The sequence below is a fragment of the Artemia franciscana genome, chromosome 10 (genome assembly GCF_032884065.1).
Source record: "Artemia franciscana chromosome 10, ASM3288406v1, whole genome shotgun sequence".
Classification (NCBI taxonomy): Eukaryota; Metazoa; Arthropoda; class Branchiopoda; order Anostraca; family Artemiidae; genus Artemia; species Artemia franciscana.
Genome location: NC_088872.1, coordinates 45,505,117 through 45,517,320, shown reverse-complemented (window position 1 = coordinate 45,517,320; position 12,204 = coordinate 45,505,117). Strand labels below are relative to the sequence as shown.

General features: G+C 38.4%; 1 protein-coding gene across 1 annotated transcript in view; it reads right to left on the bottom strand.

The window, feature by feature from the left end:
* LOC136032254 (phosphoglycerate mutase 1-like) overlaps nt 1-713 on the bottom strand; it is a 33,053-nt gene extending 32,340 nt beyond the window's left edge. The window contains exon 1 of the mRNA XM_065712492.1: nt 474-713. Coding sequence (XP_065568564.1) covers nt 474-570 — 97 coding nt within the window. The 5' untranslated portion in view covers nt 571-713. The remainder of the gene's footprint in view (nt 1-473) is intronic.
* Nucleotides 714-12,204: the final 11,491 nt, after the last annotated feature.

Below are 12,204 nucleotides of genomic sequence, written 5' to 3'. Positions count from 1 at the left end.
ATAGATCTTCTGCAAAATGGTTGAAAAGAAAATTATTTTAAGTCTCATGCCTTTACTTAATTCCATTTTGAAGACTTTAGAGATTTATAAGTCTACTTATTAAACTTGGGGGGAAAAATTGATGTGCTTAAAATTCTATGAAAATTGCATTAGCCATATTAAAAAAAAAAAAAAAAAAACTAAAACCAATAAGAAAGAAAGGCTATTGAAAACTTAAAATTTAGGTATAAAATTTTTTATTCACTTTATATGAAATCCAGTAATACTGTTTGCATCAATTTTACCAAAATACCTTCCCAGGACATATTTTAGTCTGTAGATTCATCCCTGAAAGTTTCATCTTCCTAACCTAAATCCTTTCTAAGATAGCAAGAAGTCAATTAACTAGAATTTTACCAGATATTCTTTCTTCAAATACAGACATAGACTAGCCTACTTTTACCTTAATAATCAGACTAGCTTAGCCTACTCACCCTTTTCACTTAGATCAGCATCAAACCAGCCACAAAATCTGTTTTCTTGGTTCCATGCACTTTCACCATGCCTGACCATAACAATTTTGTATACCATGTTTCTAAATATCAGATATACCAGTGATCATTAATAGTCCAAGTAGAGGTAAGTTTTTATTCTGAATCTGAAGGATTCAAGTAAAAATTAAGAAAAAATTTGAAGGTTGAAGAGGACAAAACATATTTATTTATTATAAGATGGCAGTAATGAAAAAATAGATGTCAGGAAACGGAGGGATTTTCCATAAAGAACGACTGCGCTCTTAACAGTACTCTAACGTGTCTTTATCTATTGGTTTCATTTGAATTTACTTCATAGGGGGCTGGAGAGAAATGAAACGATTATGACAAATTGCAGGGAAAAAAATTTACAATAAATACTGCTAATGTATATATGTATATGTGTGTGTGTATATGTATATATATATGTATATGTATGTATATATGTGTATGTGTGTGTATATATATGTGTACTGCAACTATGTATGCGTATATACGTATATATATATATATATATATATATATATATATATATATATATATATGCAATTTACTGCAACTATTAATTAGTTGCATTAGTTAGTAAAATTATTATATAATCATGCTAGATTTTTGTGGAGGACAACAGATAGGGGAAAGCCCTATAGATAGGTAGAGTAGCTCCATAGGAGGCTCAGACCAAGTAGGACCTTGTCCCAGTGGGGCCCATAATAGAAACTGGGAAACCCTCCCCTGGGGGTCATAATTTCAGGTGGAGGAGGAAGAAGGCCCCTCAAATGTACACTCAGCAGGGCCAACTGCCGTGTTCACGCGTCAGATGAGTTACAAACCTTCTCCCAGTAATGGGTTAAATTGCATGGTGAAGCAGAACACCATCGTGGGAGGATCCTCTATAGGAGGGCAACTGCGGCAGGGCGTAAGATCCAGAATTATGGACAACGGCCTCTGTAAAGGGCTGCCTCAACCCTTTCGGGGTACCTGCAAGACTGGGAAACTTGCGGTCAATTTTTCCCACTTGAGGAGTGGCGCCCCTCGAGGAAATTATAGCCTAGTAAACAACACAGCACTCGTACGGGATTCTGATTATTGGATAATTTTCTGGGCTTGATTTGTTTTGATGGGCGTTTTCGGGCTGAAAAACCTCTTCCTAGCTAATTTATCTACTATGAGCTGCCTCCCCGTAGTAGCATAATATTTGTAGGCATGAGTATATAATGAGTCGGAGGTAATAGGCTTGGGACTGTCTGTGCAGGATATCGACTCTTGTTGATAGAAGAGCATCGCCAAGTGCTGAAAACCATGTTGTGACCAAGATGGGCCGAGGATTGCACAAAGCCTCCAACTTACTGGAGGTCCCAGGGACTTCTTGCTGTCCGGTTCTAAGCCGGCTTAAGCGCTTCGGTGTAGACTTGAGAAGATATGTTGGTCCCCATCCTGCACTGGTATCCGGGATCACTGCTTTTCTTGAGGCCAAAATAATTTCAAAGATTTAAAGAACATGAAAATTGGAACTTGGAATGTTACGACGTTAAAAAATGACTATCGCATCGACATTTTGACTGACGAATTCAGACGGTTTGAACTGGATTTATTAAGAGTTTCAGAAACTCATATCCCAGGGGTAGGAAGCATGAAATTAGGTGACATAGAATTTGTTTACTCAGGAAGGAAGGATGGGGTACATAGACAGGGAGTAGGGCTCATGATGAATAAGGAAGCTGCTAAGTCTTTTTTAGGCTGGGAAGGTATTAATAATAGAATACTAATTGCTCATTTTATGACTAAAAAGTTTAGGGTATCAGTTATAGTAGTATATGCCCCCATTGAACCAACTGATGGAGATACTAGTGACTCAGATGAATTTTACTTACAGTTACAGGAGCAAATAGACAGGGTACCAGGTAGAAATATGGTGTTTTTGCTAGGAAATTTTAATGCCCAGGTTGGTAGAAATAGGGATAGATGGTATCCTAGCCTAGGTAAATTTGGTGTAGGAAAAGAAAACAGTAATGGCTATAGGCTTTTGCAATTTTGTAGGAATAACAACCTAGTTATAACCAACACGGTGTTTGGTCACAAAATGGCCCATAAGTTGACATGGTATTCACGTGATGGTAAGACAGCAAACCTTATTGATTATGTTATTGTAAACAGAAGACTAGCAGGATCAATACAAGATACTAGGGTGTATAGGAGTGCCGTTATTGATGTTAAAAGTAAAGATCATCATCTAGTAGTGTCTAAGGTTAATTTAAAACTGAAATTTTGGAAGAGTAACTCCCTCCCGGAAAGTTATGATGTTGGTAGACTTCAGGATGAAAATTTGAGAAAAAAATTCCAGGAACAGTTGAGTACTAAACTTGAGGGTTTAAAATTTGACAATGTGGAAGATGGATGGAATAATTTCAGAAAAATAATTTGTGAAGTTGCTGATGGCGTCCCAGGGAAGAGTGCTAAGACAGCAACTAGGAATATTAGTGAAAAAGCTTTAGGTTTAATAGAGAGTAGAAGGGGTTTGTATAAGAATTATCTGAGCGATAGGTCGTATGAAAACAAAAGGAATGTAAAGAAAGTGGAGAAAGCATTAAAATATGAACTAAGGAGATGTGAAATGGAGGCGATGGATAAAATTGCTGAGGATTTGGAAGATGCGGCTAGACGGCATAATAGTAAAATATTATACTGGCATGTTAATAAATTGAAAGGGAGTAGCCGATCCGGACTAGTCCCAGTTAAAGATAGAAATGGGGCCACAATTAGTGATAAGGAAAAAGTTAAAGAAAGATGGGTGGAACATTTTGAGAATGTGCTAAACCGAGATACAGTTGCAGGAAAAGATATAGATGAAAATGAAAAATTTTGTGATACCTTGGATGTGAAGGAAGATTTGTTTAGTGAGGAAGAATTAGCGACAGTACTAGAAGGATTAAAAAATAATAAGGCCCCAGGTGCTGATAGTATGATTAATGAGTTCCTTAAATATGGTGGCTCTGAGGTTAGGAATAAGCTACTGAAGATTATGAACATGATTTTTGAAAAAGGGGAAGTACCCAATAATTTTAGGAAAACCTTAATTAAACCACTGTATAAGAAAGGTGACAAGAGTGAATGTCGTAATTATCGAGGCATTAGTCTAGTCTCTGTAGGTAGCAAATTACTGAGTAATATGATACTTTTTAGACTGAGACATGCTGTAGACAAAGTTTTAAGGGAAGAACAATGCGGTTTTAGACAAGGTAGAGGATGTGTCGACCATGTTTTCACTCTTAGGTTAATAATTGAGAAGTCCCTTCGTTGTCAAACACCTTTGGTCCTTAGTTTTATCGATTATGAGCAAGCTTTCGATTCTGTTGATAGAACAGCGTTAACAAAGGTCTTATCGTTATATGGTATACCAGAAAAATACATTAAAGTGATTTGCGCTATGTACGAGAATAATACTGCTGCGGTTAAGGTAGGAAATGAGGTTAGCAACTGGTTTTGTATTAAATCAGGAGTTAAGCAGGGTTGTGTTCTATCCCCCTTTATATGGATCATTTTGATGGACTTCGTCTTAAGGAGCACAGGAAAGGCAATCGGAGACCATGGAATCAAATGGGGAGGAAGAACGCTCCTGGACTTAGATTATGCTGATGATTTAAGCATATTAGATGAAAGTGTGAGCAAAATGAATGAATTTTTAGAGGTTTTACGAGTTCAGGGTGCTAAAATAGGCTTGAAAATTAATGTTAAGAAGACTAAGTCACTAAGGCTAGGAATAAGTGAAGATGAACAGGTGACCTTAGGTAACGAAAAGATTGATCAGGTTGGGAGCTTCAGTTACCTTGGTAGAATTATTAGTAAAGATGGTGGGAGCAGTGAAGATGTTAAAAGTAGAATAGCTAAAGCTCAGGGTGTTTTTTCACAGTTAAAAAAAGTTTGGAAGAATAAAAAGATAAGCCTACAAACCAAGATTAGAATATTGGAAGCTACAGTGATGACAGTGGTCAAATATGGCTCTGAAGCATGGACACTCCGAAAATCAGATGAAAATTTACTAGATGTTTTCCAGAGAAATTGCCTACGGATTGTTCTGGGTACCCGGCTGACTGACCGTATTTCAAACAGTAGGTTGTACGAAAAGTGTGGTTCAATCCCGCTTTCTGGGGCTATAATGAAAGAAAGGTTGAGATGGCTAGGCCACGTTCTACGGATGAAGGATGACAGACTACCGAAGATTGTCCTTTTTGGCCAACCGTCTGGGGCTACACGGAAAGCAGGTCGTCCTTGTCTGGGTTGGGAGGATGTCATAAATAAGGATTTAAAGGAAATGGGAACTTCCTGGGAGGGTGTAAAGAGGGAGGCTTTAAATAGATTAGGTTGGAGGAGGAGCGTGCGTAGCTGTGTTGGCCTCAGGCGGCTTGGTGCTGCAGTGATTTATTAGTAGTAGTAGTAGTAGTAGTATATGATGGATACTGCGAACTATTACCAGATATGTTTCCCATCTTGATGATCCCCAAAGATTCTCATAAGCCACAAGTAACTACAAACCTGTTGAAGAAGAGATAAAAAGAGAGCAAGCCACTTTAAGAGATGAAATTTTTTTCGACTTTAAGTCCCATTCCCTTACAGTCGTAATTTTCCAAAAAATGTTTATTAAGGTTAAGTCTTATTTGTGCTCAAATTTTTGTTATGAAGTGCAAAACTATATTATAGGACAAAAGATGAAGTAAAAAGTTGAACTCCTAGAAAAAAATATTGTAAGCCATCTAAAATTACCAAAAAGGTGTAAATTATATTTGCTTTTTACTCTTAACTGCTGTAGTGCCACAACTGCTTGTGGACATTAATTACAGATATTTTAAATTCCTTTGGACAGTGCTATACTGTCTTTCATGCTAGTATTTTTAATTCTTATAATGCCCCAGTCACTCAATTTATTTATGGGAAAAAACATTGCATATGATTGCATTGGCAAGAGTATTTGTGCAATGCTTGGTTTATAAAAGCTAAGCTTCCAAACGTAATTGACCAATCAGAGTTAAGATTTAAAGCACAATTGCTTGGATTTGAAGAAAAGGACATTTGTCATCTCTGTGGGAACCTAGCAAAAGACGAAAAGGTGTAGACTTAGCAAATAATTATTAGAAAAAAATTAGTGCCGATATAGACTTTTCAAATATGGCTCTTACCATTTGCTTCAAAATTTAAGTTCTTCGATACATTACATGCTAAACCTTGAAATCAACAGAGAATATTTATCATTCATAAATATACTTCTTTTATGAACAGACGCAATATACTGTGACTTGAGATTAATAGTCATGTTAATGACCCAAGATCCAATTCTCCTTCTTTTTAAATTCCTAGTTTTTGGTCTATCTTCTAAAGCAACCAATGTTTGTTATCGAAAAAATTTAGAGATGAAGAAAAAGAAACACACAAAACAAAAAAAAATCTTCAAACGCAAAATAGTAATTTAATATTATTGTAACATTACCTACCCCATTGGTCTTTTTCGAGTCTATACCTCTGTTATTAATCATTTTATATTGAAACCTTTTGTAACTTGAGAATTTTCGTTTTCTTAGGGCGTGGAATTTCAGTGGGGAAGACATACAAAACGTGAAAAAAAACTAGAAAAAATTATGCTTTCTGGAAAATCACACTTCCCGGCTGAAGGGCAATTAAACAAAGATCAGTACCGCCAGTTTTGACTTTGAGTCTGGTGTCGCATCTTTTACCTTTCCCAAAAATTAGTTTTTCGGCCGTATCTGTTCCCCTGCCCGAGGGAAATTATTTTGTAGGCCAGACAAACTTGTCTCTCTCGGAACATTTCTGTGAAACCGCTTTTCTGAAAGACCCTAAAATGGAAAATGTTTCAGAATGTGGATATCAGTTTAATTTTTAGACAAGAATATATGCACAAAGTGAAATTTAACTAAATTTATGTTGCTTGAGCAACATAAAACATTAGGGCAGCCTTTGATGGGCCTTATTGACAATGTTGTGTTGGCGAGGCTTCGATTTTTTTTTCATTGATTGGAAACTGCAGTTGCCAGTAACTCAGAGTAGATTCCAAGATTTTTTTTTGGTAAAAAGATATGTTAAATGCGGTCTAAAAACACATTGTTTTTTCTTGAAACGAACTTTACCCAATTAATATGTCAATTTTAAGTCAACGATGTGAATAAGCTAACGTTATATTAGCCCAAACACAAACTTGATCCATGCCGTTTCAAAAATTGCAGTATATATATACTACTGGTGGGAGTGATGTTCGAGGTTTCATGGGTCCACTGTTCCCCCAATCATAAGGATAAAATTTTGAATGGTTCAGCTGCAGCCCAGCTCCAGAGGCTGTGGAGGAGAGCATCTCGACTCCAGACTTAAGTTGGTCGAGATTGTCACTAATGACAGCTACATCGTCTGCGAAGTCAACATCAGATAGAGTCCTCCCGGCATAACTGATGCCGAAAGGGTGGGCATGGTGCGTCTCGTTCAGGACGTGGTGGATGACGTATCTAAACAGCTCAGGCGCAGCAGCGCATCCTTGCCGTACTCCATTTTGTATGGGGAAGGAAGAAGAAAGCTCCCCGTCAACCAGGATGGCACTTTCTGTGTTGCTGTAGAGTTCTTTCAAGAGGCTGAATATCTTTGTGGGTAGTTCAGCAGCTTTCAGGGTTAGCCAAAGGGAAGGTCTGTCAACGGTGTGAAAGGCAGAAAGAAAGTCAATGAAAGCCAGTGGCAGATACAGGGGGATGGGGGGTACCTTTCTTAAATTAGTGGTAGATTTGTGGTTGGGTCTGCTTGCTTTGGTCTGGGTTGGGACGAAACTTATTTTTTGTAACTGGTTTTTATTAGTTCAGTTTTCAATAAGTTTTTAATTATTAAGACTGTTTCTTTTTGCAAACAAGCTCGAAACAAGGTTTTAGTTACTTTTTGCGGTTTGCCACACAAGTATTTATTACCGAAAAGTATATAATTAAACTTAGGTTTACCAAGGGAATGTGTCCATCTTACCGCAAAAGCTAACTGAGAGGCAAAAATCTTCATTTCGTGATAACAGGGAAGAGAAATTTAAAATCCTAGCTTCTTTAGGCTGTCGAAATGACATTTCAGGATTGTGCTGTCACAAAGGGACTGATAAGCAAATTATTTAATTCTTTTTACTGTCAACAATTGCTATCATTACTTTTTTTGGCTGTCTGTTTTTTGGGTTTGCCTTTTTTGGGAAGCAGGGTGATTTTTACGATATTGTTGTTTTTGTAGGGGATTTGTATCATAGAAAGTAAATGTATGAAAAATGCAAAATTTATTAATTTAAATTTTGGATTTTGGTCAGCAAATGGTGACTAATACCTATTTTGATTTAATTAAAGCTCTACATTGTATGACAAATCCCCTCTGTTCATCATAAAACATTTAAATAAAGGCCATGTTCTTTAAGCTTTAATAAAGGTTCGTGTAAGTATATACTTGAAACCAAGTATATGAGGCAAAATACTCCTTCAAAGGTTTCAGTAATCATTTAAGAAGAATAGATTTTCAAAAAATTGTTCATAACAGAAAGCAAATAATTATGTGTTTATTTGTTTTTCATCTATCTGGTATAGACCGATCTCTTAATTCTCGAAATCTGGTATAGATTGGTTTCCGAGTTCGAATCAGTGGAATGGAATTGACTTTTTTTCAAACATGAAAACCAGATTTTAGATTAAATTTACGACCATATCCACTACCTACTCACAAAATATAACTGTCAAGGCTCCATTTTAATTGCAGGTATTTCTTAGTTCCCAAGTCTATTGAAGCAACGTATTATCCCCCCCTCCCCTAGGGAAAATCCTGGATCCCCCCCATAAAACTATGTAGGCTTTTTCGTTAAATTCTACCGTCTTTTCAACGACCTGTCTAACCGTGTGAATCTGTTCAGTTGTCGATCTTCCTGGCATGAATCCGGCTTGGTAAAGGTGGGGCAAAGCATGTAGGAAACTTGTTGCACGTTCCAGCATCAGAATCGCAAACAGCTTCCCAGGAACAGACAGTAGAGCGATACCGCGGTAGTTGCTTCAGTGTGTCGTGCTTCCCTTGCGCTTAAAAACTGGCATAAGGATTCCTCTCTTCCAGTCTGATGGTATAATTTCAATGCGCCAGACTATGCTGAACACCATCTGCAGCCAGAGTATCATTGCAGGACCACTTGTTGTGAGTAGCTCAGAAGCGACACCACAAGTCCCGACTACTTTATTGTTCTTAAGTTTCCTTACGGCCGATCTGATTTCCTCATGAGAGAATTCGCCGCTTTCAGGGGCAGCAATAGCTTCTGCAGCAATAGGAACAAGCCCAGGTTCAATGCAATCGAGTGGATCTGAGTTGAGCAGTATGTCGTAGTGTTTCTTCCATAGACCAAGACATTGGGACAGATCGTATATGGTTTCTCCTTTTGCTGCTTTCAGGCTTGTGGACGCCATGGTGTATTGGCCAGTCAGCTCACGCAAGATCTTAAACGTTGCACCTATGTCTTTCTTTTGGGCAGCTTGCTCTATTTCAGCGGCTTTGCCCCCGATGAATTCTTTCTTGTCCTTGTGAAGCATAGAGTTGCGCTGTTGATTGAGCTGTCTGTATAGTGTCATATCTCCTCGTAGTCTCACTCGCCGTCTCTGCTCAATCACTTCAGACGTGTGGTTGCTGATACACTCTTTCTTCTTTCGCTGCTTCAAGCCCACAATTTCTCTAGCTGCAGTGAGAACATTAACCTTGAAAGTGTTCCACGCTGACTCACTTTCTGAACACTGCTGGAGGGCTTCAAGGCGGCTAGAGACCTCAACCGTATACTGCTCACAAGCCGAGGGATTTTCCCCCAGTCGAGAGGTGTCTGTCTATCTTCTTGGAGAAAGAGGAGTTACCCTTTTTGGCCCGAATCCAGAGTTTGATCCTTGCAGAAACGAGACGATGATTGATATTGCCAAGCTCGGCACCTCTGCATGAGCGGCAGTTATGGTAAGACGAAAGTCAGCGTCGTCGTACAATGATGGAGTCAAGCATCTTGTTTGTCTTACCGTTATTGCTGTACCATGTGCACTTTGCAATGTGTCTTCTCACGAACCATGTATTTGTGACTGATAGGGCGTGGGTGATGCAGCAAATGAGCAGCCACTCACCATTACCATTCAGAGCGTCAACCGTCACAGGTCCAACAGCCCCAACATACAGGACAGAGCTTTTAGCAACACCAGTGTCAAAATCTCCTAGGACTATGAGGCAGTGGCACGGAGGAGAGCTGAGAGGACAACACCGCATAGAGGTCGTCCTTATCTTCTTCATTGGCCTCGTTTGTCGGTGCATAGCAGGTAAGAACAGCTATCTTTCCGTGCTTGGCGTCAATTCTCGTTCTCAGCAGACGTGATGAGATAGGTGTGAGTGACAGTAGGGCTTTCCGGGCGAAGCTGTTGAGAAAAAGGCCAACTCCTCCTCTTCATTGGGTTCCGCTCGACCAAAGCAGTGTCCGCCCTTCTCTAATATTTTCCAGTTATCGTCACTATATATCTTTTGAATTCATTTGCTAAAAGAACCTTAGTTAGAAGCTTAGCGGTTCAGCGTAAGGAAATTACCGGTGGCAACATTAATGCCGCCTTGGTCAGCGATGCTCAAAGGGGTACGTCCTTGGAAAGGCCCAGGTCCATTTGGGAAAGTAGGTGGGGCATCCGAGGCTGCATTTCCAGTTCCATTCGTAGCAATGAATTTCAGAAGGAGGGCCGCTAACCCAACCGTCCCTAGGTGCATTTAGTTCTCTAGTTCTCCGGTGGATAGTCGGATATCCAGAGGAACTTGAAGTCAGCGCTGCATGCACCACGAGCACCAATACCTCCAACCAATACCTTTCGTTTTGAAAAGATGTACAGCTATAACCTGTAGAGAGGGAAATGTTCCGCCTGAAGAGGAAATTGGTTTTCCTATTTAGTATTTGCAAAATCGTGAAGATAACAGCAACTCTATCTTATAAGATAGAAATTTTCAATAACGAAGTTAATTAAGCAACTAAATGGTATCTAAACACCAAACTCATTCAGCGATTGCGTTTGTCTGACTCACTGAAAGAAGAGAAATTCGTTACCGCAAAGTGGCTTGAAGAAAAAACTTTCGTATCCAAAAGATGGTAAAACAGGCACTGGAATGCAGTAACTACTAACAATAAATTTATTTTAGACATTTGATTAACATAAAGTGACAGACTGATAGAACAAAAACCGAGGCTTGTATTACCTTTTTCTGCAGATAGTCTTTTCCTCAAGATAGAAATTTCATCATTTTCAATATAGATTACGCAAAGTAAAGTTTTACAAGGATCTTCGAATTATTGCAGAGTTTCCAATAGCAAGGTAATTTGCTAAGATTTTCATGAAAATAGGCTATTTCTGACAATATTTACAACCCTTTAAACAGCGAAAACCTTTTTTTTTTAGGAATGTCTCATATTGTTATGACGCATTATTAATGATATATTGCCGTCAAAATCGTGTTCTAGTAACATAAAGAAGCAATAAAGAAAAACAGTACCATGGTCAACAAACATAAAAAGCCACGAAAAAGAATACATCATCTGCTTCGAAAAGATGACGATTGGTACGTAAATGACTTTTCTCCTGCGTTACTAATTGCTAATCAAGCAAAAATTGATGTTCAATATATTGAAAGTTTGGACTCTAAATTGCAGTGTTAAATTACTTATTACATGGACTAAGGCAGAAAGTGTCGAACTAGAAGCAATGTGGGAAGAAGTGAATAATGCATGCAAGAGTTTAAGTTAACCAACTATGTCCCATTTGTGGAATATCCGTAGATAACCCGTCAAGTTGGAGTAGTTGAAGCTGCTGATAGACTTCTTGGTGCCACATTGTGTAGTAATTTCCAGGCAATTTAGATATAATGATCTTGCAAAAATTACGAGGTGAAGAGAACACTGAGAAAGTATGATGAACTTGAAGAGCTTGCTAAAAAAGATCCAAAGAGTGGTGATTTGTACATTGCCCAATGGTTTATTGACATAAAAGCCTTAAAAGCCTAGAACATATGGAAAACATGAGTCTTTTTCAGTCATTGTCTTGGTACGAACGAGAGCGTACAGGTTAGGATGATGCTATGATGCTAAGTGACGGGTCTTTTTACTTCAGAAAAAAGGCTGTTTAAACGGTATATCATACAGCAGAGAAAATGAAGCCTGTTTGAATCTGACGAGAAGAGAGAGGCTTACTATGACTATGAAAGCCTCAACCGGGGCAACTTTCTCTGTTAATGTTAAAGTTTTAGAAAATAAGCTTCAATTGCAAACTTTTACTCATTTAGTTTTATTCAGTTACTAGATGGTGTAAACATTTCTGGGGATAGCGTAATATTTTACTTACTTACCTGTTTAATTCTACAAAATTTTATATTAAAGAACGAACTATACCTTAAAGTAGTTGAACTACAAAGCACAGCATTGGACTAATATGACGTATGTCTCAAGTTAATTATAGATTTTATTATAAAGAACTAGCAGTTGGGGTGGCGCTTCGCGCCACCCCAACACCTAGTTGGTGGGGGCGCTTCACCCCCCCCCCCCAAGCCCCCCCCTCGCGTAAGTCGTTACGCACCATATTAGTTACGCGTCATTGTAGTTGTGTCCCTGTGTCCCACCTGTGAATACAGACATATATATATATATATATAT